Source organism: Microtus ochrogaster, linkage group LG3 (genome assembly GCF_000317375.1).
Source record: "Microtus ochrogaster isolate Prairie Vole_2 linkage group LG3, MicOch1.0, whole genome shotgun sequence".
Lineage (NCBI taxonomy): Eukaryota > Metazoa > Chordata > Mammalia > Rodentia > Cricetidae > Microtus > Microtus ochrogaster.
Genome location: NC_022029.1, coordinates 635,244 through 662,847, shown reverse-complemented (window position 1 = coordinate 662,847; position 27,604 = coordinate 635,244). Strand labels below are relative to the sequence as shown.

The 27,604-nt window shown below is 41.5% G+C and overlaps 1 protein-coding gene across 1 annotated transcript; it reads right to left on the bottom strand.

The window, feature by feature from the left end:
• On the bottom strand, nt 1-27,373 carry Tnfrsf11b (TNF receptor superfamily member 11b). Its single transcript, XM_005360523.3, has 5 exons — nt 27,136-27,373; nt 9,242-9,608; nt 5,073-5,264; nt 3,305-3,529; nt 1-1,634 (listed from the first exon to the last, which is right to left on the bottom strand). Exons 1-5 carry the CDS (start codon nt 27,166-27,168, stop codon nt 1,246-1,248), a joined length of 1,206 nt encoding a protein of 401 aa, XP_005360580.1. The 5' UTR covers nt 27,169-27,373; the 3' UTR covers nt 1-1,245.
• Nucleotides 27,374-27,604: the final 231 nt, after the last annotated feature.

The following is a 27,604-nucleotide window of genomic DNA, read 5'->3' as shown; positions in this document are numbered from 1 at the left end:
TACTTTATGACATTAAACAACTGACTATATAATGCATTTTTCTATAAAATGATATTACATCTTACACAGATAAAATTATATTATAAAAACATTCCACACTGGAAAACTGGCAGTATCTATTAGAAAACCCCACAAAGTTTCTATTAAAAATATATTTTATCTCTTTTGTCATAACAATAAACACGAATATTTTTTCTTTCTAAAATTAAGTCTTACACCATTTCTCTCTAGGATGATAATATGTACAAATCTTATATCTGAATGAATATAAATAGCAATACTGTAATAGTCTTACAGATATATTAGTAACTTTTACCAAAGAACATTGGCTTTCTAATAAAAGCCTCTGACACAACTGAAATCTCAGAGCTTTTTAAGTGTGAGATTCCCATATTTAGAGAGATTCAATGGAGTCTAGATTGTATTACTATTACTATTATTTCCAGTTGAATTACTGCAAGCAGTAATAAGAGAACATGTAGTCAGTAGATACGGGGCCAGAAATGACAGCTGGATAAACTACTGGGGATTTGTTGGACGTTGGGGGAGACATCAATCCTTCCTCCATATCCTAGTTTCTTTTAGTGCCCTGCAACAAAGTCAGTCATGGTTGGTGCAAGAAATAAATTTCGGTGGTTATTTTCAAAAGAAAACTACTTTGAGTCCGCTTAGGTCCAACTACAGATGAACATGAAATACGGTTCTTGGTAGCAGGCTGTTAAAAAAAATACTCCCGAAACCTACCCCTGGTTGTCTAGCCAACTCCCCAACCCAAATTAAATCTTCAGAGGGGAAACTGTCATCTTGCCTAAGAACCTGAAAATGTGACAAGACCCATGCACCTGATAACCATTCCAACAAAGAGCATGCAAAAGACAAACAGTATAGAGTAAAGAATAAGACATGGCTGGCATGTAAAATAGCAGAAACCTTCTGGTTACTCAGCCATGAGGAAAGGCAGAAAGGGACCTATGTGTGGGGCTATAATAAAATACCCTCCCCTCTCAGTCAGCATGGCTGCCATTCTGTATTGACACCTGGCTTTGCAAAGTTACAAAACAGCCTGCCTCACTTCATTACTCAGTCCCCAATAGTCTTAATACGAAGTGTGTGCTTGGGGGTGTCTTCATTCCCACCGTCGATGTGAAAGGGATCACTGTGCCTTTTTAAGAGCCTCGAGAAACAGTCTTCTCCATCCATCAGAGTTGGCCCATCCTGAAGAAACAGCACAGCGACCATTTCTAGTTACAAACAGCTTATTTTCACGGACTGGACCTGGTTCCCTATCATTTCTAAAAACAACTTCTGATACAACCTGTACATAGTGAAGCTGTGCAGGAACCTGATGGTCTTCCTCAGACTGTGGGTGACCGTTTTGGGAAAGTGGTGTGTTTTCAAGTGCTTGAGGGCATACATCAAGCCCTTCAAGGAGTCTTGGTCTCCATTTTTGATCCTCCACAAGCTGAGCAGCTTGAGGAGCTGCTCGCTCGGTTTACATGTCTTCCTCGTACTCTCTATGTCCTCTGGGCCAATCTTCTTCCCAGGCAAGCTCTCCATCAGGACGTGAAGCTGCTCTGCAGTGAGGTTGGCGTGGCCGATATGCCGCTGAACACTGCTTTCGCAGAGGTCAATATCTGTATGAACCAAAGAGATGCTCATGTCATGCTTACTCATCTAAGGCCCCAGACAGACACTCTCACGCAATTTGTAACTTCAGATTAGCCTCTCCAGCTCTTCCTTAGGTGGCTGAAGTGACTCTTGTTTTTTTTCCTGATTGCTAAGATGATATTGTTTTATGTTATAATAGGATAACATACAATCTCCTTGAAGCATCCAACAACAGTCTTTGTGGGAAGCCCCTGTTTTTGACATTAAGCAATGGAAAATTCCAGACTTATCATCTTCAGCTTTCCAAGCAAAAGCTGCAACTTTAAAAATCGCAGCATTTCAGGGAAGGAAAAAAAAATAAAGCATTCAGGCTCTTCCTATTATAATGGAAATTTCACGAGTTGGTATCCAACCTTGGCCCTCTTGACAAGAGACACTTTAGTCTTTAATGAATATACGCAGCACTGGAGAAGCACCAGAGTGTGGAAGATATGGAAAGCCAGCAACAGGAGTCCAAGAATAGCAAACACATAGCCTGGAAGGCATTTCAGCAATGAGCTTGGGCATAAACATAAGAAGGAGTAACTAATGTCTCTATTAACGACATGAGTCATTTACTATCTGTGAGCCTTAAGGCAACTCTGTTCATCTTTCTTGGCTGCAATGTTTTCATTTATAAAGCAGGGAATTGGGTCCCTTCACATCCTGACAGTCCCTGACTTTCCATTTCTTTTTATTTTTGCTTCAGGGCTAATTATAGGTTCAAAGAATAATTTTTGTTTTGCCAGAAACACAAGAAAAGTTTACTCTGCATAAGTGAAGGCGCTGGTCTGTCAAAGGGGAAGTAGTTCTCATGAAATCCTTGCTCTGACTTCCCATGTATGCGCTTTATGGGAAGTGTAAAGAAACTCTGTCAATACCAGGGGATAGCAGGGTAATTTCTGCTCCATGCTGTCTGCATTAGGAAAACCCTTTTTCATCTCTGTGGCATGTCCTCAGAAATGGTAGCTGAAGCTGGAATTCTTTCCAGTGTATATCATAAAGTGTCTAGTTCATGTGGACTAAAATTGATTTCTTTCTGTCCCTCCATGCCTTGCTTTTTACCCTCCACGCTATTTCTAAAATAGATCCTTCAGGAAGTGCTAGCACATTCGAGTATATACTTTTAGCCAGTCCTTTCTTCTAAGAAACTCAAACGCTTATTGGATCTTCCTAATTGTTACCACAGATGCTACTAAGATGGTAATTTGGTTGCAGGCTATAGAGTTCGGACTGATGAGAGGTTACCTATAGGACACGTGGTGCCCCTCTGAAGAGAACTGGCAAATACAGCAGAGCGTGAAAGATGAAGCAAGGGCGGAGGGACCAAGGACTTTCTTCCAGGCCACCAGGGCTGGAGGCTGAGGAAATCGCTAAGGAATCCGGGCACAGAGTCCCATCACCCCCAGCAGCTTAGTCCTGCATGGAAGAGTTCACGCCTCTTCTTTCAATTAGTGCAGAGGTGAGAACAGGACCTTCCTTAGCTGTGACAGGAATCCTGTCTACACTATCACTTGGTGAGAAATTGTCAGTTCCATGAGGATCCCAGGGAGGGGGAGCGCTCGCTCCACCACGTCGACAAAGAGTCCCTTTCATATTTTATTACAAATATGTGTGTCTGATTGCCGGTTGCCTTATTTATTTCAGGAGATGGTACCTTGGATGATCTTCTTCACCAGGTCTTGGTCTTTGTTTTGATGCTTCCATAGCTTCAGGAGTTGGAAAGTTTGTTCTTGTGAGCTGTGTCTCCGCTTTATCCTTTCGACGCTCTCTGTGTTCACTTTCATCCCAGGCAAATTGTCTACCAGAACACTGAGCCAGTTCGGCGTGAGCTTGGTAGGGACAGCAAACCTGAAGAAGGCCTCTTCGCACAGGGTGACATCTGCAGGAATGTGGAAAACAACGGAATTCACTGAACACTTTAATTTCCCACAGTCTTTCCGACAAAATAATAAACAAAGCAAAACCAACCACAAAATGAGCATGCGGGTTGAGTTTTCTCTGAGACAACATGCCAAAACAGGAAGGTTGAAAAAAACAACCTTCTTTTGGTTTGCTCTTAGTAGAAGAGACCAACTGGACTTGTGTGTTGTCTAACGTTCTTTTGTTTTCCTTCTCATTTTTTTGAGGGAAGGGGTAACTTGAGAGATGATTAATGAGAATTTAATGTGGATACTCACAAATAATAGACAAAAATTAAATGACAATGTAAATATTAATAAATTTGCTAAAAGTTTGCTCAGTGACTACTGGGTAACACAAGGTCAGGGTCAAAGAAAAACCAAAACACAAAATCAGTGCCTAGAAGGAACTTAAACAATAATCAAAATAGTGTATTAGTTTATGTGCAATCACAATAGCATATTATTTTATGTATATGTGGCTAACGTGTAGCTTATTGGTAGAACAAAGCAGGGGACATATAGATGAGTGTTAAGTCATTAACCATCTACATTTATCCTACACAAATTTCAGTTTTTCATAAATATCAAAGTATATACAGTAAAGGACTTGACATATACTAAATACTCACTTAATTGCAAAAGTAAAATGCAAGCTGAAACAAAGCAATGTTAAGACTGAAATTAGCTCTTTCCCTCACCCTTTCTTCACTCATGTTACTTTTTAGGTAAGAGAAGATAAAGTATAAATTAACTAAGATATCTGATATCTCAGTGGAACAGTGGAGTGTCTGGGGCTATAAAAGATGCCTGTATCTATTCCTGTATGTCTCGCTTCTATGTAGTAAAGAAAGACCTTTGGAGAAGGTCACATTGGCTTGCGTCATTGTTTGTCCTGATGCCTGAAAACACAGAGCACTGGTGTGTGAGTCCCATAGTCCCTTGTTGAAATCAAAGTGGCGGGGGTGTGGGGACAGGGAGAGAAAATATACCAATCCCATCACCAACAGGGAGTGGTTTGCTCTATATGCAGGGACTACAGGTGAAGAACTTAACAAGACTAAAGCTTCCTGGAGCTTCCTCGCAATGAAGCTATGGACACGATTGGTAACGAAGCTAAGTTTTCACTTCCAATTTCTAATCAGTTTACTTCATGTTTCTTATTAGTTGCCAACTTATTCTCCAGCTAATATAGACGTTCTTCGTCAGGATAAAAATGTGTAAGTTAGTTCTACAATTTGAAGTTTGTTTGGGCACAAGCCATCAGCTTGATACCACCAATGGACTCTACTAAATTTTAGTATGGAAGAAAGCAGTGGGAAGGGTCCAGGGCTCGAGATGCCCTTGTGATCAGTGAGGAGGTGCAGATTTATTTATTTATTTATTTATTTTTTGAGTTTGAGCTTTCAGAAACTGTTTGGCAAGTTAAGAGTCAAGAAAGACAAGACGTGAGTTTGTGTTGCTCTCAAAGAAGGAAGATACACTGGCATGGTAAGAAGGCAATGTGGTTTGGGGTATAATTACCTATTCCGCATTTTTGCGATGCTTCTCTGTTTCCAGAACATACGTTGTCATGAGATGCATTTCCTCTCTGAATTAGCAAAAGGCCAAGTGCACTGCAGTTCGTGTGTTTCCTACAGGGGTCTTTCGATGATGTCTCATTTGAGAAGAACCCATCTGGACATCTTTTGCAAACTGTGTTTCGCTCCGGGGTTCCTGTGGAAAAATACCCCGCAATTTAGCGCCTTCTTCCCCAACCCTTTCTCTGCAGATAAGCACAGTCCTGAACTGAGTTTTCACTGCTACCACGTATTGCGGGAAAGTTTCCGAATCTCCAGTTTCCTCTCCATTAGACAGAGATAACAAACCATCAACAGTCAGCCCCTCCGGCTCTTTTCCCCTTCTTGCAATACCCACGCAAGTTTGTAGTGCTGTTACCTACAAAATGCTCCTGAAATGGGAGATGAAAAGAGAGGAGGGTGGGGTACTCATTAGTCCTGCCTCTGATGAAGTGCCAGTAAGGCTTGTCAACCATATTCTTTGCACAATTGCTTCTGAAAAAAAATCATCAAGATAACGCTGTGTGTCTGCTTTACTGTCGCTCTTTGAAATCAGCACCCATTGAAGGTTGCATCATTAAATTCCAATCATTTCTTGCAGGAGTTCTTTCTCTCCTAGCTCCTAATTGCGAAACTTGCTAACCTGAGGAAGAGCGCATTATAGCAAACTCTGGAAGGTGCTGGTAAAGTTGACTGCTGACTCACAAATGTAAGCCCGGCACTGAGCTAGATAATAAACAGATGATGAGATAACATTTGCTTACAGTTTGGAGTAAAGAGCGTGGTTAAATCTTTAGGAAGGGTAGCTACAAGGGTATTTTACTTTATGCTTTTAAGGCATTTAATACCTTTGAAGACATTATTGGTTTCAAAACTCTAATGCAGAGACTTTCAATAGAGAGGCCACTGAAAATAAACATATTCAAACCCTGCACTCTATTATGCATGGACGCAGCACACATTATAGTGTATTTGCATATGAAAATATCTCCATCTAGTGTAAGCTGGCTGAACAGATTCAGGCTTCAGTATTCAAATGTAGATTGCCCAGGCCAACTCTGGCTCATGCAAGATACCAAACACAAAGGAGACAAATGAAAGCTACCGAAAGTTATTAAATTTCATTTATGAAAAAGCCCCACCTCCCATTTCCTTATGTCTTTTACCCATCCTAGAAAGAAAGCAGTGAAACAGGTTGGTTCTAGTCTAGTCTCCTGCCTCTTCCTTTATAAAAAGATTGATGATTCATTGACCTGTAAAAATGACAAAGGACTAGCGTAGGCAAGGAGGAGGAGAAACCACAGGCCTAAAGTCTCACGTCAAGGCTATTTGGAGCACTGCAGTGACATTGTCTTAAGAACCACCCTCACAAAACAAAAAGGAATTCACTTATTGTTTGGTTGTCAGCGTACCTTCTTACATTCCTCTCCTTAAGCGGAACCCCACTGCACACTAAGTTCTACTTATTTAGGCATCCAGCCTCTGCCAGCTTGCTGAGAATAAATGACCCGAGTGTATGAATCCAAAGCTCCATTTGCCAACTGCCACATTATCTATACAGAAAGTGAACCTGTCGTTCTTCAGGTACATGTTTCTGGCTTAAGTTTTCTGAGGTCACGGGAACAAGAAGACCATATGTAGAAAACTGTTTCTTAGGCAAACTGGCCTTTCCAATTCTTTAACAAAAAGAATCCAAGAAAGACAGATACAGAGTTTCTATCTCCTTGGAGGCTTCCTCTCATAATCTCTCTGAGTAGGGCTTCTTTTAAAAGGGACAACATCTTTGGGCCTAAAACAATGGAATTGTCTAAATAATGATTTCTCCTTGTTAGTATCAATAGAAATAACAAACATCTAGTCTGGCAAGCAAAATGTGAAACACAACAATGAGAAGATGGATTGCGAGTCACTAAGACAGCCCTTACTCGACAGGAAGAAGAGGGCTGGCCAGCAGGCAGATAGGAAGAGAAGAAGATGAAACAATCTTGCCTTCAAAACAACAAAACAGTGGGGCTGATCTATTGGGAGCTCACCAAGGCCAGCTGGACTATGACTGAAAAAGCATGGGATAAAACCGGACTCTCTGAACATGGCGAACAATGAGGGATGATGAGAAGCCAAGGATAATGCTGGCACAGGGTTTTGATCCTACTTCATGTTCTGGCTTTGTGGGAGCCTAGCCAGTTTGGATGTTCACCTTCCTAGACATGGACGGAGTGGGGAGGACCTTGGACTTTCCACAGGGCAGGGAACCCTGACTGCTCTATGGACTGGAGAGGGAGGGGGAGAGGAGTGGGGGGAGGGGGAGAAGGGTGGGAGGAGGGGGAGGGAAATGGGAGGCTGGGAGGAGGGCAAAACTTTTTTTTTTCCTTTTCTCAATAAAAAAAAAAGATGTAAAAAAAAAACAAAAAAAAAATTATCAGATATTTTGTAGAATAACACCACACCATTCTTGCTTCCCTTCGGCCTAGAAACCTCCTATTTTCCAAGCAGAACCTCCTTGCAGGTCTTGGGAGAGAAAAAGTTGAATAAACTCCTGTATGTCCTTTGCTCCAAGTCTATTAACTATCTCCTAGTTCCACCCTCAGAAATATTTTCATGTTTGTGAGGGCAACAACCTTATTATTTCTAGTATTTCCACAAATTTCAGCTCTTGGAGCTGCATAGTCCATGCTTAATTTCTGGATCTGCATTGACACAGCTCACTGCACTGGAGTAAAAAGGCTCGCTTGACTTTTTCTCGCTGTTGGTTGATAGAGTATTGAGTCCCAAAGTGTCACTCAGTAAAAGTAGGACATGGTAGTTTCTTCTCATTCAAATGCTTCATCCAGCAGTATTACTGGGGGTTCTCATATAGCACACACTCCTCACACTCCTTTAAAGATTCGTTACAAAAGAGATGACATGGGTTCCAAGTTTTTGTTTGGGGTTTTGTTTGTTTGTTGCCTTGCTTGAGACATGGGCCTCACTCCATAGCCTAGGCTATACCCTAGGTTAGCCTCCACCTTGGAACCATCCTGCTGCGTCTTTAGGGATGGGACTCCCCAGGCCTTTGCCACTAGACCTCCGTGAATGCCTTCAAACTGAAAATACTTGTCATCTAAACTTAAACTTATCACAAGCAATGAACTTGTACTAGGCGAACAAGTACTATGACCTCTCAGCCAGGAGTGAATTGGCTCCCGCCATGGAGGGAGGCTTGCCACTGGTAGCTACTCGCTAGACACCAGGGCTGCTGATTGGCCCTCACAGGGCTTAGAGAGGCACGGGACAGCCTCCCACGGAAGAGAATGATTCAGCTTAAGTCAAGTGTGCTGAGTTCAGGACCCTGCTTAAAAGTGAGTTAGCAGAATTTACAGGGATCCCTCCAAGTGGCTGCTCTTCATTTTCCTTAGCCACAACCGGCTGTAGTCTACAGTTCCACTTTGTGTACGTGCTAGAAAAGGAGAACGGGCTTCGCCTTCCAGAGTTTCACGCTAGCCCCAGCCCATGCTGCTGGGAATGCAAGAAGAGAAAGTCCTTGTTTATACACAAGGACTTCCTGTTGGTTTGACAATCTGTTTTGTCTAAGATAAAGAATAAGCTGGTTAGAGGCTTGCTACTGTCTTTATCCCCCCAAACATTCAACTCCCATGCCAAAAGGAGAACCCGCTTCATTTTTAATAATGAAATGTATTTCCCCTAGCCGTTCCCATTTTTACATAATTAATTATAACTGCTCATTGTTAGTGCTCCAGAGTCTCATTAATATCAGTATAATTACTCTCTTGGTATCGATTAACATTTCTGATGTTTGTCAAAAAGCCCAGCCAACTGAATCTGTCCACGCCGAAGTGAGACACGGTGGTGTATAACAGCTACTCGTGGCACAATCCAGACAGCGGGCGTTTACAAGGGAGCCATCCATCACGCGTCTCATTAGGGAGTAATTTGCTGCATTTGAGATTCCTCCCTAAATTACACTGTAGTGCCGAAGTATTCCTTTGAGAAAGCTCCTTTGGACACATCCATATACACAGCACATAGTGAACAGGTACTGTTATCTCTTATCAGGACAAGTGTCCCCTAAACTAGCTACTGTCTGGCTTTGCATGGTCCTCATTGGCGTTGTTAGGTGTTATAGCAGATACCCACCTGCCTGCACCACTCCGAACCCTGGGGCGCAGCTCCTATGCTTCAAACAGAATTCCAACTCCAGGTAGCGCCCTTCCTGACATTCACACACACGGTTGTGGGTGCGGTTGCACTCCTGCTTCACGGACTGCAGTTCCTTGCACACCGGGCTGCAGTACACACACTCATCACTGGTGTGCCAGCTGTCTGAATAAGAGTGGTCAGGGCAGGGGACACACAGTGTCTTCCTTCTCACGGTACAGTGCTGTTTTAGGTAGGTACCAGGAGGACATTTGTCACATAGGATCTGACGCTCGCTTTCTCCATCATAATGAAGGTACTTTGGAGGAACTGGTTCCTGGGTGGTCCACTCAGGTATGTCCAGGAGCTAGAAGGGACAACAGTGGTTAATTAGGATGGAAGTAGGGCGGTAGTTGTGTGCAAAGACAACACCTGAGTCAGGAGTCACTCACTACCTAACCTTAGTCAGGCCTTTCCAAGGAGATCCAGCACAAACAAGGTTCTAAAGCCATAGCTTTGCTTCCAGTGGTTTATGCCAATTTCCAAGAGGATAGAGAAAAACAGACAAAGCAATACATACTCATACACAACTGAAATTGAAAAAAGAAAAATCTCAGGATAAGACTAATGATACTTGGGGCACCAATGAGTAACCAACCATCTGAGACATCATCTCTGGGTCAGTAAGTGGATCATGTCCGGAAGCAGTATGGTTCTATTGGTGTGGAGTTTGGCTTGGCCATTAGCAATACAAATGAGCCAAAGTCACGTGTTGATTCTGATGTATGGAAAGAATGAACTAAGAATTACTTTCTTGTTGACTTGACAGCTAGTTTTTGAACCTTCACTGTGAGCCAGACTTTGTTCTGACTACTCCAGATATAGTTCTAAGCTAACTAGTTCAGAAACTCTGGACCATGAAGTTTACGGGCCAGTCAGAGAAGAAAGTACATATAGTAAAATGAAGTGGAATGTTAGAAATCAAGAAATATTTTAAAGATAAATAGTAAAGCTGATTAAGGAGTCAGAAAATGTGGAATGGAAGATGCGGAGTGCATAACTGCTAATGTGGTCACAGTTACTGGACTCGGAACCAGATAGTGGCTCATTCAGTTTCCTTAATTGCTACTTAATGATAAAAAGCAGTGGAATAAAATATTGATGCAGTGGGACAGTACAAGATTACCAGTGACCATTTATAGTATTCATTCACTCATTCATTCATTCATTCATTCATTCATTCATTTATCAACGCAGTAGATCCACATGAAATGTCTCCTAGATGTCAGGAACTAGGAATGTCCTGCTGAGTCTCACATGAGCACACAATCCACTGGGAAAAATTTTAGGACTTTAAGGTTGAAATTTTCTCCAATAGGCTTGTGGGCTGGCAACAATCTTGTCTCATATAGGTAAAACACACTTAGAAGATGAAATGTGGACTGGAGAAACACTGGGGGACAGGCACGGTTTCAGAAGTTGCCATTCATCATGGCTAGAAGTCTGAGATGAGGAGAAAAGATCTGGCAGGCTAGGTTCTTTTCAAAGGACCAGCTGCACACAAACTCTGTCTCTTGTTCTGCATCCCCAAAGGTCTTCCGAGAACATTGAAGAACAACTTCACACTAATTACAGGAAACACGTTCTCAGAAGCATCGTCCGTGTGTAGATAGTGGCTTGCTTGGTTTTTTATAGTTTGTTTTTGGTACAGGGATCAACACTGACTGCTCAGAGGTTTGGGGAAAGCAGCAAAACAAACATATTTTTTTCCCTCCAAACTCTCTTGCTTGTAGAGCTCAGGAAAAGTCCCCCACTCACTCACCACCACACACACCTGGGAAAAGCACACCCAGCTAGAGAAACAGCATTCCCTATTCAAATCAGACGTGGCCAAGGTGAAGACTAGCCCCTTTCATAAGCCTTCAGTATTTTAGTCTAAGTGACTCCATTCATTTCTAGTGGAACACAGCCAATATCTCAGACCGTATGAGCTGATAAAATGAAAGAAAAAACAAAACAAAACAAAATATCTCCTCCAAGATGATGGAATTTTTTAGCAGAGAGGATTTCTCAGAGGGCTGCCATGTGAGACACTCAAATCAACATGCTGAGGGGGGAGGAGTGAAAAGTCAGACCTGCTGCTTCAGCAGGGCACCCCATAACTTGAGGGGTTCAGAAGAAAGCAGGTCCTTTCTTTTCCCTGAGGCAGTTTATTTGGCTTGAAAGAAGCAAAGAAATGACTGGCTGGCTGATTGGTCATTTGAATATGCTATGAGACATGTTTTCAGGATCTGGTTCAAGTATTTCTCTAATCCCCAGTGCTATGGCATGAGGTTTGCCTAACACAACACACAAACCCATATGAAAGCAATGAGACACACTTTTCTTTTCTTTTTTTTTTTTCCTCTTGCTGTTCACTTTAAGTTTCCTGGAAAGTCACATTTGAGGGTTCTGCCTTCAGGAGGTCTGGCTCAGAGGTCCAGAGAGGCTGTTTATCTCAAGAATGCGTGTCCTGAGCCCATTTGCACAGGGATCAAGACGTCCATGCATGCATCGGCCTCATGATGATGATGACTCTGTTACTCAGCTATAATGAAGATGCGAGGGGGTCAGGAAAACAATTACAGCTGCTCATGTGCTTTACCCTCCAGAGCCACGGAAACACCAACAACAGCTTAGTACTTCTAACCTGGAAATACAAAATCTGGAATGCTCCAACACCCAAACCTTCCCAGCTACCATGTACAAGCTCAAGAATGTTCAGATTCTGTAGAATTTGGGGCTTTAGAATTTGGGGATAAGGGGCTTCAGCTGGCAAAGCATACGCGGATATTTTTAAAACATGTTTAAAAGTCAGAATCAGAAATATTTCAGACTCCGAGCCTTTCAGGCGTAGACTCTTATCACCAAAAACACTAATACAGTTTGTGTTTTCCTGGGAAGTTGACATGATATTATTGCTGTTTCCCTGTACCGATACCATGGAAATTAATCATTTCTTTACCATACAGGAAAATTGAGGTGGGAGAGGAATTTAGAGACAAATGAATAGACAAGGTGTGGATTTAAGAATTAGGAAGTAAAATAGAAAAACACTATCCTGAGTGAGGTAAGCCAGACCCAAAAAGAGGAACATGGGATGTACTCACTCATATTTGGTTTCTAGCCATAAATAAAGGACAGTGAGCTTATAATTCGCGATCCTAGAGAAGCTAAATAAGAAGGTGAATCCAAAGACAAACATATAGGAATCCTCCTGAATATTAACCTTCATCAGGCGATGAAAGGAGACAGAGACAGAGACCCAAATTGGAGCACCGGACAGAAATCTCAAGGTCCAAATCAGGAGCAGAAGGAGGGGGAGCACGAGCAAGGAACTCAGGACCACGAGGGGTGCACCCACACACTGAGACAATGGGGATGTTCTTTCGGAAACTCACCAAGGCCAGCTGGCCTGGGTCTGAAAAAAGCATGGGATAAAACCGGACTCGCTGAACATAGTGGACAATGAGGACTACTGAGAACTCAAGAACAATGGCAATGGGTCTCTGATCCTACTGCACGTACTGGCTTTGGGGGAGCCTAGGCAGTTTGGATGCTCACCTTACTAAACCTGGATGGAGGTGGGTGGTCCTTGGACTTCCCACAGGTCAGGGAACCCTGATTGCTCTTCAGGCTGATGAGGGAGGGGGACTTGATGGGGGAGGGGGAGGAAAGTGGGAGGCGGTGGCGGGGAGGAGGCAGAAACCCTTAATAAATAAATAAATTAAAAAAAATAAAATAAAAAAATAAAAAAATTAGGAAGTAATTAGTAGAGACAAGTTTCTCAAGACTGCTGTGTGGAACTAAAGCCCAGCAGGCATTGAAGAAGGATGGGTTTGTTTTCAGTGAGTTCAATTGGACCTCTGTGCTTCACGTGGGAGAAAAATTCCACGTTAGTGAAAGGACAGAACTCTGTGTGGTCAAAACTGGACAGTTAGGCCACAATCTTTGGTTAGCCCCAATCCCCACACAGAATTTCTGGACTCAGTGGCTGGGCAGAGGTTGGTGGAGATGAATACAGCTCTTCTTCCTCATTTTTCTCTCTTCCTTTTGCCCTACCTGGAGCAAATGAAAGGGTCATGCTCCTAACGTTAGTTATTGCTCCTTTGCCTACTGATAAGATTTCGAACCTAACCAGGGTTGGAAAATAAAGTTCTGTGTAACTCAATCTCCAGATATCCCTGAACGTCTGCAGAGGCTGAGACACATATACACATGTCTGCTGAGACTTAACACACTTTTTATAGATGGGAAGATCTTTTTTTTTGTTTCATGTTTGGTTTGTAAGAGAAACTAAGCATAACTTTTCTTTTTCTTTGTATTTTCTCTTTTGCCCTCTTTCCATTCTCTATCTAACCATTATCTGATCCAATCACCTGTACTTTAAACTAATCTGTAAGTCCTACAGTCTAGTGCTTCTCATCAGTCTGGGATTTCTTCTGAAAGCTTCCATACTATTTTTCTTGAAAGCATAAAGTGCTTTCTCTAGAGGCTTATTACCCGCTTCCATGCTAATGTTGTTACACCATTAAAGGATCTTCTATGCAGACATATTTTCTTATCTACCAGATGTTTACAGAGGCTAGAACAGAGTGATGCTGGTGAGGAGATTTAACTCACTCTCTAGCTTCACCATTGCTCTGTTCTTGGATTTGGCAATTTAGTTAGTAATGAGCTAAGAAGCAAGTTTCCTAGTATCTCTCCCTTCAAATTTTTGCCCTCTTTTATATAACTAGCAACCTCTTGGTATGGAGTCTTTTTATATCAATGGCTGCTTTTCAGGTTCATGATCACCTATGCCTTCTACCCCCACTCAAGCGACAAGGGATTTGACTAGAACCTTCTATCGGCTTATTTGGCTTTATGACTTCCTAAAGGACAAAAGAATACACTTCCTCTGGCTGGTTTATTTTTGCATTATGCAATACAGACAACCCCGTACTACTGGGCTTACTCTCTGGTCTGCAGAACCATGAATGAGCCAGTGGGTTTCCATTTATAGAAGATTCATTAAGAGCATCCCACGCGAGCCTGGAAATAGTCAGTTGGTTTGGGAGTTCCTTTTGTAATCCCCCGTCATGATCTTTGCCACAGAGAACTATTTGAGGATTGTCCAGAGTTAGCTAAATGTCTGGTCAGTTTGTAAACCATGCCATATTGGAGTTCATCTCAGCAGTTAAAGGAAACATCCAAGTTACGTACAATTGAGATTTTCATGAAGATTGTTTGTAGTATAAATAAATTATAAAAGTTATTAAAATTAAACTCTTTTCACAATAAGTTTTATTTATTAATTTTTTGTTATTGTTTTGTAGTCCCCCATTTCCCTTCCATTCCTTAATTAATTGGCTCATTCACCAAACATTGATTAAAACAATCATTGTTATCTCGAGGTGCAACAAGATGAAGGACCCAGTACAAACCCAGACTGATGTAAGGCATGTATAAGCTACTCATTGATTTTTTTTTAATGGAAGCAGTAAAAGAGACTGGAGATGAAGGAAAGGATTGAACAGACAATTTGGTCAGAGATTATGAAGAGTTGATGATAAGGGAGGGAAGGGTAAATGAATGTTGGCTGATTTGGGCGGGAAGGGATGATAACCAACGAAACAGCTGAATTTTGAGTTTCCTGAGGTCTCTATTAATTGTTGAAAGCAGAAGTGTGAGTGGGCATGAATAAAGGGAAGTATTTTAGGTAGGAAGATTCTTTTTTTTTTTTGTATGAGATGCAAGTAATGATGCTAAGCAAATAGCTGGAAATACATACTGGATTATCCAAGGATATTGTATACAAGCAGAAGAGGGAAAATGCACAGACTTTTAGTATTTGCAAAAATCTGTGAAAGGAGATGGAAAAGAGAAAGTAAAAATGTATGGATATTGTGTACAGTTCTAAGAAGCATATGGAATGAGTCATGACTAAGTTGTGAAAAGCACACAGCCTGGCAGCCCAAATGTGAACTAGCATGTTCTTCCCACTGGAAAGTTGGAGAAGCTGCATTTAGACTATGTTGACCAGATTGTGAACTTAGTTCTCCCACTACCTTGGTGACCCAGTAATTCCTAAAATAAGAATGATTCTGAATCTTATGTTTCCCAAATACTCATTTGCAAATTATTAGAAATATAGAAACTTCTTTTCTTTTAATGGTTAATATCAGTTTTTATTCCCTTAAGCCTCCCTCAGCTCCATCTCCAATCTTGCACAAACTCTCAGGTGTGTGGCAGGGATTATGGGCCAACTAATCAAACTCACATTGCATCTTCACACCTTAACTTTCTGATTAACTTTGCTATTGGGTAAATGAACCTTAGAACAATGTTGGGGCATCTCCCCAGAAAATTTATTTTTTATGTTTATTTCATTTTTCCTTTTACTAAAAATACATTCTTTTCTCATTCAATATAAAAAATATAAGACTCAGATAACCATGTGGCATAGCTATGTGTGCTGATGATACAGATAGTAGGAAATGAAGCATTTTGAATCAGATCTATTACTGGAGATATTTTGTATTTTATGGTCAATAGAGAATTGCACACCTAACATGTGCCCAGAATTAATTGTCTATCTGTCCTTTTTTTAAAGATCTCCAAAATGTCCCTTTGACTTGTTAGTAAAATTAGTTTCAGGTTGGGATAGTAGCTCACTTGGTAGAGCGTCTAGCAAGCATAAACAAATCCCGGTGTTCAATCCCTTGTGATAACAAGTCTTCGATGTATCTAGATATTTACTCAATCTTGTACATAGGTTGAATGCTTTCTATATAAAACTCAACAATTGGGGGTTACACAACATAGATAACTACCCAACATGTAAAGGATACATTGGCAAGGACAAGAACACAACCTGCATTTTCTTGTCTGTAGAATGACAGGGGTGAAAGATTTGCTTACAGGTTTTTTTTTAAAGCATATTTCATTTGCATGGAGTTGTGTAAGCACTGTTTCTTTGGTACTTAGCCTCTATGAACAAAAGCAGTTAGCTCATTGGAGAGGTTTATCTGCTGCTGCCAGGTCCCTTCCTGAGGAGCAGACTGCCTAGTAATTTCCCCACTAACCAGTTATTTGGCTCAGGGTTATGTCTCCAGGTAAGGAAGTAAAAGCAAATGAATTGAATCTGTTCATCGCTACATCTGTGCTCTGATGCCAACTGCTCTCCCAGGCAAGTGGGGGAAAGGAAACACGAGCAACTATGATTTATTAGATGAATCACCGGGCCAAATTTGTCTTGAACTTGCTTCCCCTGAGGCTGAAGAGCAATCTCCAGGTAAAATTTAACTTTCAATGTAATTTTTGTTCACTTCAGAAGTTTATGTTAGTTTTCTGAAGGCATTTACATTAATTAGCAAGGTTTTGCTAGACCCAGCCAGAATGAATAAAACAGATTTGCTTATGAGACTGTGCTATAATGGAAAAGTATTACAGGTGGCTAACATTTTATTGATTAACCAACATATAAAAGAAAAAAAAGTCCAAATGAATAGTTAACATTCAGGAAGGAAAAAAAAGAGCTAGAGTTATGGCTTAATACAAAAGATACAAAGAAATCTCACATATTTTAGGTTCCTAGATCCTAATATTTCTTTGCTTAGTCTTATGATAATAACTTTATTGGAGACATAATATCACTTCTGGAAAACAACTTCACCATAGCACTGGCTGCATTTTTCCCTGGTTCTTAATATTCAGCCTACCTTGAAAATTGGCAAGCAACATTAGGCCTTAAAGTCTCTCCAGCTCCAATCCCTGACATCAGAGCCTGTGAACTGGTGGTATATTTTGGTATGTTGCTACTTCTGAACAATTTTAAGATTACATTTTCTCTTTATGGTCCTTTCCTTGGAAGATAACATATTGTTGACAACGCTCTGTAGAGCCTTTTGCTGACTAATACAACCTGTGCTTACTTAATTGACGTAAGGCCACAGGTCACTGTTAGGAGAGACATAAGAGAAGTTCTGCAAGCAGAAAGAGCAACCAAGTGCAACAGAAGCTTAAAGGACAAGGGGACTCAAACAACATCTGTGTTAGTATGTAACCATTTACTGTCTGCCTGAGGAAGCACACTCTCCATCCTGTGTGGTATTAAAAAAATAACAATCTTTCATTTTATAATATCACTAGATAGCAGTCTGTAGCCGAAGCCCATTCTTCACATGCTACTGTCCGCCGTCCACCTACAAGGGGACATGATTAGCTCCATTTTAAACATGAAGACTTGAGTCATAGAGAGTTTGGTGATTAGTGAGAAATGGCAAAAATTCCAAACCTTCAAGGGTTCAAACCTGAACTTGCTTGGAACTAACCCTTTAACAACTGAGTCTTCGGACTGTAGTCTTAGGAATAAGCTTTTCAGTCTTATGAATGAGACAGACAAGGGAGTAACTGTAATACTGATGTAAAACACAATATAATCTGCCACTTCTCTATCCACTCATCTATTGAACTAATTCTGTCTCAACCATCCATCAATGTATTCACTCAAGTTGATGCAGGAATTCTCTCCATTTGCTACTGAAGCAGCTGACAAGACGCTCTTGTAGAAAGGCCTGTGAGACTGGAGAACTAATTGCATCGTATGCCAAGCAGTACATTCTCAGTAGTGCATCTCCATGCATTGACCCTCTTCCTTTTCCCACCCTTCCCATTGTGTGCTTGATCTCTCATCTCCATGCTTTCACTGTCTAATAAGCCATAGACTTCTTGCCTTATATTCAGTTACTTAGAAAATTTGGGCTTACATTCACATCAAGTAGAAAGATCATTGCAAAATAAAACAGCATCCTCCTTAAGCTAAAAGCTAAATGGGTCCAGGAAGGAAAGAAAGTATATGTAACCATTTTTTTTAAGGATTTGGCCCTGGGGTCTCTATTCTATTTATCCTTTACAACAGCTGAATGTTCTGGGGTGAAGGTACAAAGATGTCTTCTTCTGACTTGCTGGTATTTTCCCACTGGACTTGGTGGCTAGATATTAGCATGTTCTATAGCAGAAACTGAAAAAAAAGTCCTTATCTGGGTTATCTTAGGAAAAATAGAAATTAGTGAATACTACACAACTTCTCTGAGTTCCCCCAACTTCTAGTCTGTGAATCTCTGCACCCTAGGCTTTTTGTTTTTTTTAAATAAAAGACTATGTAGAATGTGACATGTAAATGTGATAGTTACTGAAAACAGTACCAATGTCTTTCTGTTTTATATTTGCACCCTTTGCAGGCATTTAAGTAGGTTGCTAATGTAGATGAATGAAACTTCAAAGAGGAAATTTCAGCTGGAAGTAATGAAGGAGCACAAGCAAAGTCTGCTTGGTGATGCTCCAGAGTCGGGTATCTAATTCAATCTGCTACTAAACATCCGATAACTGCTCTAGTTTGCAGGCTTTCTATAATGTTTGCTGCCTAGAGCTTTTAATTTTCAGCCAAATAAAGATCTCCTTATTTTTGAGTCCTTGTAACTATTGGCTTTGTTGGTGACACCCTTCACCATGACTGTGTCTCAGACATCACACATAATGGGGTGTTGGATGGTGAGTCAATCAGCAACTGTGCAAATAAGCAACTTCACAATCTCAATGGCTGTCATCAACACCAAAGGGACACTTTTCACTTGTGCTGCCGTGCCTGGTTGGTCTGTCAACAGTCAAGCAAAGATTCTTGTCTAGTAAGTAATATTTGGAAACTGTTCATGTGTGTGTGGAAGTATGAGGAGAAAAATCAAACAACCAAAACTACAGAAAATTTAGTGAGCAACACTGGCAATAAGAAACTTGGTGTGGAAGTGAAGAGGTCATTTTAATTCACGTGAAGTGCCCATATTCCTCCTATTCTATCCTCACTAGATGGGACTCCTCCTTATCATGCTTTGGAAGGAAAAAGAACTGAGAATCCCTGTTTAAAAAATAAAGAATACAGAACACTAATGACTATCCCATCACACAGTAAACATCACTCACATCTTCACAAATCAGTTATTTCTTATTTCTTCCTCTCTACTGGACATTAAAAGAAGAGATAAGAAGCAGAGTGTGGGGTAGAGTTCTGCTGTCTCTCAGCTGGTGGATTATTTAAGTGTACATTTAATGGCCTTGCCAGGCTGCCTATTACCATGTTTAGAATGCCTCAAGCTTTGACATTTATTCCAAAGAGCAGTGTGCAGATGTCAAGTACTTTTTGTGAATATAGATTCAAAGAGAAATTTTGCTCAATGACTCTAAGGAGATGGCTTGTGACCATAATTACACCTCTTCAGTAAGTCCTAGGGGAATGTCTTGAACTTGGCTTTTAACTAAATGGAGGATGAAAAAAAAAAGCCCACATTGCCAATTTCTATGTATACCAGCTGATGACAAGAATGAGGAAATGGGAATGGTTTGGGTTTAAAAGAATAAGTTGTGACCCTCCAGAATAAGTTATGCTTTCTAAAAAGTTAGATAATGTTTCAAAAGCTGCTTCTTGGGGGACTTGCCTGACTTCAGCAGAATTTCTTGATTTCTTATGTATGACCAATGGAGCAAAAGAAACTTTTAACAATCATAACAAAAGAGATTATAGCAAAATATCCCGGTAATGTTTCATAGGTGAGTGAGTCTACTTGGTTTTTGATTTTGGGTATATGCAATAATAGATAATCGATTCTTTTTTTCTTTTTCATTTAAATTTAATTTATGTGCATTGTTGTGAAGGTGTCAGATCCTCTGGAGTTACAGACAATTGAGAACTGACAAGTGAGTGTTGGGAATTGAACCCTGTTCCTCCAGAAGACAGCCAGTGCTCTTAACCACTGAGCCATCTCTCTAGCCCCTATACTTGATTCTTTAAAAACAAATCTTGGGTGACAAGACTTTGAAATTATAGCAGATGTTCCATAGATCACCTGGCACAGCTCCTCTGTTTAGCAGAGGCACAAATGGAGGTCACTGATTAAACCTTAAAGGAAAAGACAGAAGCAGGAAATCAGGGCCCTTGAGTCCTGCCTGGCTTACTACTCAGAGTGTTGATTCACTGCTCTGCATCTGTCTTCCAGATGCCTTCTGCTTTTGGGAGTGTTGATGCAAAATGATGGGGAGGGAATATTGTAAGGAACGGGCTCTTGCTATCAACATTTACTAAGGATAAAACACATAAGCTTGTAACAAGAAAGGAATAAACAAAAGAACTTGCATTTGAACAAGAAAATAAGATTGAGTGGAAGCCCAAGATGGGGCAAAGAGCAAGACTGAAAAAGCAGGAGAGTTCAAGGGCAAAATCAGGACCAGGAACACGAGGACGAGTAGACTAGGAGGAAGAGCAAGACAGAGACCAAGAAAAGCATAAGGACCGAACAAAACCACAAGAACTAACGTCAGAGGAAAACAGGAAGCAAAGAATGACCAAGGACATTGGGACAACAGATGGAGGAGCAGCCAACTAACAAGAAGCATGGCAACTAAGACCTTTTTTTTTTTGTATCAAAAACTTCAACAGGAAAGTTAATTATCAAAGGCAGTGAGCATGCTCAGAGCAGCTGCTGCCTTACCCTAAGTCTTAATTAGTCTTCTCACCCATTTCTCTGCTTTACTGATGGTTACTTAGGAAATATTTGCAGAGTGTTGCCAAGGCCCAGAATGAGTTGAAGTGAAGGCCTGGGGGACTAGTCTTGATTTTCAAAGATGGCGGTGCACTCCCACCGTGAGTAGAATGTTAGTTACCAGGGGCAGAACAGAGTGGGGCTCCAATCCAGAGACCTCAAGTTTCAGTCACATTGAGTACAACCTAGCAATCTCTATAATGGATAAATAGCAGTGCTTCACTGTGTATTTGAAGTTTGTTCAGACAGTAGATCTTGCGTGTTCTCAAACACAAAAGTGCTTTGGAGAGCTGACGGACATATTAACTAGCTTTTGTTTAGAAACTAGCTGCATTCTCTCTCACTTTTATGTATGTTTTTCTTTCTTCTACTTTTCATGTGTATATATGTACAGATACACATGTATTTGTATGTGTACAGACATACATGTGTGTGCATGTGCATGTATGTATACATGTGTGCAGAGGCCCGGCAATGAAGTCGGATGTTTTTCTTGGTAGCTCTCCTCGTTATCCAATGCTGTAGCAGTTTTTCAGCTTAATTTGCAGCTTGGTGTCTTGGCTTCTCTGGCTAGCCAACTTGTTCTGAGGATCCCATCTCTACCTTACGTGGGCTCTACACCTACATGTCATCATGCTCTGGTCCTTGTGCTTTTGTGGCAATCACTTTAATCGCTGAGATATCTCCTTCATTTTACATTCCCTATTATCTGTCTGCAGACTCAGATACTTGTGAGAAATTTCATGAAAAATGTATCTACGCAAGCCCTTGAATATCATGTCACCTTATACTTGTGATGAAATATTTTATTGTGCCTGTAGAGTGCACATCTCTTACAGAGGCCAGAGGAGTTCTCTCTCTCTCTCTCTCTCTCTCTCTCTCTCTCTCTCTCTCTCTCTCTCTGTGTGTGTGTGTGTGTGTGTGTGTCTGTGTGGGTGATGGGGCAGGGTACCATACAGCTTCTTACCTAATGTGTTGTAACACTATTCTTATCCCTTACAACAGTCTAAACGTATTCCTTTTTTAGACTTTCTATGCTAGTTATTCTAAAATATTCTGTGGTAGTGAGTTCCAAAAGCTAATTATATGTCATATAAAAATGCCTTCTTGTATCTATTTCAAGTTGGCCGGACCTCGCTCTTTCTTCTTGCACAGATAGTTTACAGCTGTTGCTAGGATTTCCGATTCACTAGTTCCTGCTATTGTGGGTTGCTAAATTTTGTTTTGATTTTTGTTTTCTTTTCTAAACATGGTTGCTACTGCTGCTTTTGTTTGCATTTTCTTTGCAAGACTCTCCGCATTAGAAACAAGCCTGAATGGTGTCTTCACCCCTCCCTCTCTCGCCATGAAGTCAGCTTTCTCTATGGCTCTCTAGGCTATTGACCTGGGTTGTTAATAATATTTTTATCTCAAGTCCAGGCTCCTTCTGGGGGCTGAAATTTCTTGAGTCTAAGACTCAGCAACTGTTTTTGAATCTTTTTTAAAACATTTAAAATCGATCAGGGAAAAATCCAACTATCTAATGATCCAATTGAATAACACGAGGCCGTGTTCTCTAATCAGCAGAAAGCAACACTTTAACAATGTGGGGAACTGAGAACAGAGTCCAGCTCTGTTCACACTGCACATCCAAGAGTTAATATGCCAATCCAGTTGATTCTGTTGCTCTCCCAAGAAAAAGCTTTCATGAAGGTTTTGCTTTTCCATATCAGAAATGTATATATCCAGTGATGTTTAAAATATCGGTCAGATAAGTCAAAGGTTAGATTAATATTTTGAAGGGTAGTCAAGCCAACCGTAGGAGGTTAAATCCCAGTCACGCATTAGGTAGGTAAACTCTCTTGGAACATCCATGGAGATTTCTGATAGATTGCCCAGTGCTCTACACAAACGTCACCATAGTCCATTTCCCTCAGCAAACACATGCACCATGATGGTGGAAACCTTGAGGGTACAAATGAGGACGAAGGAAATCTGTGTTTGCAATGAGTCCATGTTTTGTTTACCACTCTTTCCTTGGAAAAGTCTAGGAATGACAGTTACCATTAGGAATCCAGAACAACCAAGAATGATTTTATGCCCTTCAATCTTTCAAATGTTCTGTTGGCAGCTGATGAATAACAAACCAAATAAAAAACATACACACACACACACAGACACACACACGCACACACACACACATCACTGTGATTTAGCTTTAAGTGTGCACTTGAAATCACCTAAGATCGCCTGGGTGAAAAGAGTCTCAATGGAGGACCACCTAGGGCTGGCTAGACTGTGGGTTATGAGCATGCCTGTGAGAGATTTTCTTACGGGTCTGATTGCGGTAGGAAGAGTCACTCTGAATGGGAATGTCATCATCCCTAAGCAGGGTCCCTGGGCTGTAAGTCTGGACGCAGCTGAGCATGAGCTAGCAAGCCAGTATCCATGCATTCATTTCTTTCTACGCCTGACTGTGGATGTGACCACAGTAAAACACTGATAATTTTGATAATTTTGGCAGCTTTGCTCCATCAGAGCAATGTAGGGGGCAGCCAAACACCATTAGTCCAGGCCTTGAAAGACATAAAGCCTTTTTGCTTTGTTTTATTTTATTCTGTTTTTATGTACCTTAAGCAACCCTAACCCTGGCTGCAAAGTAGAAATTAAAGCTGAAGGAAATTCTCTTGATTAATGCCATGCTAAGGAAAATAGGAATTTTTTTTTTTTTCACAGAAAGCCTTTATGCAGAGGGAGCATGTAAGGCTGGGAGCTGTTGAGAGCAAAACCCAGAAGGTAAGGTAGTGAACAGGAAAGCAAGACCAGCAGACTGTGAGCTTAGGGTCCCTTTGGAAAACATGGCCATGACTTCTAGAACGCTCTGAAGAAAATGTTTGGTACAGCCTTCTTCGTCCACCAGTGGTATTCAGCAACTGTGGGTTTTAACCTAAGTAAAATTTAAAACTATACTGAAATTAGGAATTACACTGAAGATTGCTAGGTGACTGAGGCCAGGAAGGTTGCTATGGACACCTGGCAAACTATTGGGCAGGGCTGCCTGAGTGGAGTTGGGTATATATCGGATATTTCTAGAAACCATCACAGCATCCACATTCTCAAGAAAAAGAAAATGCTAGATAAGCTCAGGAACTCAACCACTGGGGAAAGGGGAAGGAAGACAAATCCAAACCAAAAGTCAGAAGATCCAAGAGTGTTGTTATCCTATAGGAAGCCAGAACAAGGGCACAGTTTTCCTGAGCCAAGAGCAGCTGCCTCTCCTCTCTTTCCCTCCACTCCCTTCTGTCATGAAAGGATGAATTCAGAGCTTGGCTTGGAGAAGTTCAGGGTGGGTTCTGACACTGCATGATGGATGATGGGAAGTTCCAACCACAGCTAAAGCCTAGACCTAAGCCAGGCATGTTGATAGTCTCTGCTCTCCTAGTAACACATGGCAACCAAGCAGGAAGTGACTTGTATTACGAGCGACTAGCGGCCTCTGCTTGCAGAACAGCTCTCTGCTTGACTGTGCTAGTGAGCATTCTAGGAATGCCCATGACCACGGACCTCTCCTGAGGACTGCCCTCCTCTCCCTTCACTGCCTAACTACCAGGGTATCTGCCGCTCTCACGGAAGAACACGGAATATACTTTGCGAAAAGGCTCGCCGTCTCTCGCTAAGATGTCTTGATTTCATCTCCAGCAATAGCATACCCCATGGCTCCCTCGGGGTGAGGTTAAGAGGCCATCCCTTCCTCCTCTGTGTGTTGTCAGTATTTCCTGTATGTAGTTGGTTCCAGGTCCCCCTCTGCTTGTCTGTTATCACACAGATAGAGCTAATGAGAAGCGGAGACTTCAAAGTGATGGAATTAATGTCTGCTCATCCCAGGTGAGAGAAGACAGGAACTCCAGAGGGGAAAAAATGCAGTCACTATTGTTCCGCAGGAAAGTGGTGTGTGGGCACCTGAGCTGGGCCTAGCAGAGAACCACTGTGCGGTTACTTCCCTTATGAGCTCACGGGAGGCTGGTTTTGTTTTATTTTTCAATTCTTCAAGCATCTGAAGCTTCCTCTTTTGAAACCGTTATTACATGGCAATACTTGGCCCACATTTTGCCTCTTCCAATAGGCTGTTGGGTCCAGAAAGCAGCAATGATACCTATCTGGCTACTCACTTTGTTCCCAGTATCTAGTGGAATGCTTCATACAAAGAACCAAATATCTGTAGTGCTTCTGGTTGCTACAACCTTTCTTCTCTTTTTACTAAGGGGCCTCTTTACATATAAGTGCAGTATGGCCATTTCTCACCATTCATAACAAAACAGTCAGACACCAAAGAAAGAGCAAGAACCTTCTTATTCATTTATATATTCAAGAAGCACTCAAGGCTTTTCTCTTTTTATAATGTTGTATTATTGAAAGCCAGTGTTATCTATGTATATATCTCTTTATCTCTTTATAAAGACCACCTATATAATAATTATCTTTCTACTATTTGGGAAGAATTAATGGAAGAAATAATTCAGTGAGAAATCTCTGGGCAGATCTTTGAAGGGAGCCAAAGTGAAAAATACATAAAGTTAATATATAAAGTTTAAATAGAAACAAAACCAACTTTTGCTGTTGATTAGTCTGAATATGAACGTAGTAGTAAGAGGGGATATAAGGACCTTTTTGGGGTGCTGATAATGTATTCGTAGATCTTTCTGCCAACTCCAAGTGCTCAATTTAAGAAATATCTTTAGGCACTACCACTTGTACAAGTTCTAGTGTTCTTTTGATGGTTCCATTTAGTGTGTGTGTGTGTGTGTGTGTGTGCGCGCGCGCGTGCGCACGCGCGTTCAGGTGCACATGTGCCAGGGAATGGGAGCGGAGACCAGAGAGCATCTTTCAGGAGTCAGTTCTCTTCTTCTGCACAGAAACCCAGGGCTCGAACTCATGTTGCTAGGTTGTCAGTGGCCTTGACTCACTGAGTCATCTCCCTGTCTCCCAAAAGGTTCCCTTTCTGAAATGGTCTTCAAAGTGTAACTGGAGAGATGGCTCAGCACTTGAGAGCACTGACTGCTCCTCCAGAAGACCCGGATTCTATTCCCAGCACCCACATAGAGCTCGTCAATGTCTGTAACTCCAGTCCTAGAGGATATGATGCCCTCTTCTGGCCCCATCCTGCCCCAGGCACACGCATGGTGCACAGAGACATACATACAAGCAAAACACACATACACCTAAAAATAAATAAAATTTTCAAAATTCTCCATGTATCCATACTAGTGGATGTCTGCTTTACATGTGCATATACATCTGCTTATGTACACATGCAGCTAACAGACTCGTGTGTAGTCTCCTGCCCACCTTTTCCTGAGTGATTTATTGTACATGGATGTTTCTGTGTTCCTGGAGCTAAGGAGACAGTTACATAGCTTTCCATTCTCAGTGTGTGAGTTAGAGGTTGGAAGCCAAACACTGACTGTAGCGCATCCCAGACACAAATATTTCTTTAAGACAGACTTTTCTGTCTGAGTTGTAACTGCATGAGTCTCACATGCTGCTGATATAACGGAAAAAAAGATTTTGGCAGAGAAAAACTTCTACATAGACGTTAACAACAATTTCTCCAAAGCCTAAGCTAAAATGTTTTTGAATAAAGAAAGGGAAGGAAAGACATATGCTATGTTAAAGAGATTCCTTTATTTTCCAAACAGCATTTCAAAGCAGCCTTCAGCCCTATTTAGTGTTGAATTTGATCTGGTTATTTAAATATGTTCTAGAACACAATTATCAGTCTATTAATATTTTTTATACTACACTGATGTTGAGAACTAGAATAGCAAAACTTTATTAAAATATGAAATTGCCCAGTTAAATGAAAGAATGTTTTCTTTAATGCCTAAAACGCGTATGTGAAGTCAGATTAACGATGCACCAGACTGTACCCCCACCCCCACCCTCAGATCCAAACTCTTCTACACAAGTTTCAAAAACGTCTGCCTTCTCTAACCTACAGTCTGCTTCACCTGCAGTAATAAAAATGTCAGGTCAAGGAAAGGCACGGTGCACCACATAAAGCCTAAGTAAGTAAATACATAAGGTAAATGAAACGGCTAACATCAAGCAAAGAGTCTAAGTCTCTCTCCCCTCCGCATAAACTCCGCGGGAACTTTTCAGGGAAAAGCCACTCACCCTTCAGACCAGCCTGGTAAGGCTAGAAAAAGGCTCCTCGGGTTTTGGAGAGAGCCCGGCTTGGTCTCCATCAGCCGGAGGGGAGGTCCCCGAACCCAGGTGGCCAGCAGCCTCCTGCCCACGACTTACCACCAGAAGTGCACAGTACAGCCACTTGTTCATTGTGGTCCTCAGAAAACCTCAGGCTGCACTCTCTGGGTCAGTGCTAGGTGCGTCTCTGCAGCCAAAGCGATCATGACGTTTTTATATAAGGTCTGGGCAACAGGAAGTATGCCCTGCCTGCCTTTGATCTATGAAGTCTCTCATCTGAACCAACCTTGTACCTTTCCTTTTTAGGAACCCTGGACTCTAGTGGGGATGCCTCTTCGGTGTTAACGCTTTAGGCGCCGGAGTGGGAGGATCCTGCGTGGGTCAAAGGGAGTGGGTGGCTGATGGGGGATAAAAAGAAGAGGAAACGAAGGGAAAAGCCACCTCCAAGCTGTGGATCAGGCGGCAGCTGTCCCACTGTGTCTAAGGTTTCCTAGCCTCTTCCCGCCCGCGGCCAGCCTCGGGGCAGCTGAGACCTGCTGTGAGAGGCTGGGTAGTCACGGGGGAGCCT

What these genes read in the sequence shown, in the direction of transcription:
- Tnfrsf11b (XM_005360523.3), bottom strand. Translation starts at nt 27,168, where the DNA reads ATGAACAAGTGGCTGTACTGTGCACTTCTGGTG. An exon ending in GTTCGGAGTGGTGCAGGCAG is followed by an intron (nt 5,265 to 9,241) that starts GTGGGTATCTGC and finishes ATTTTTCCACAG; the next exon opens with GAACCCCGGAGCGAAACACA. An exon ending in GGTGAAGAAGATCATCCAAG is followed by an intron (nt 1,635 to 3,304) that starts GTACCATCTCCT and finishes TGGTTCATACAG; the next exon opens with ATATTGACCTCTGCGAAAGC.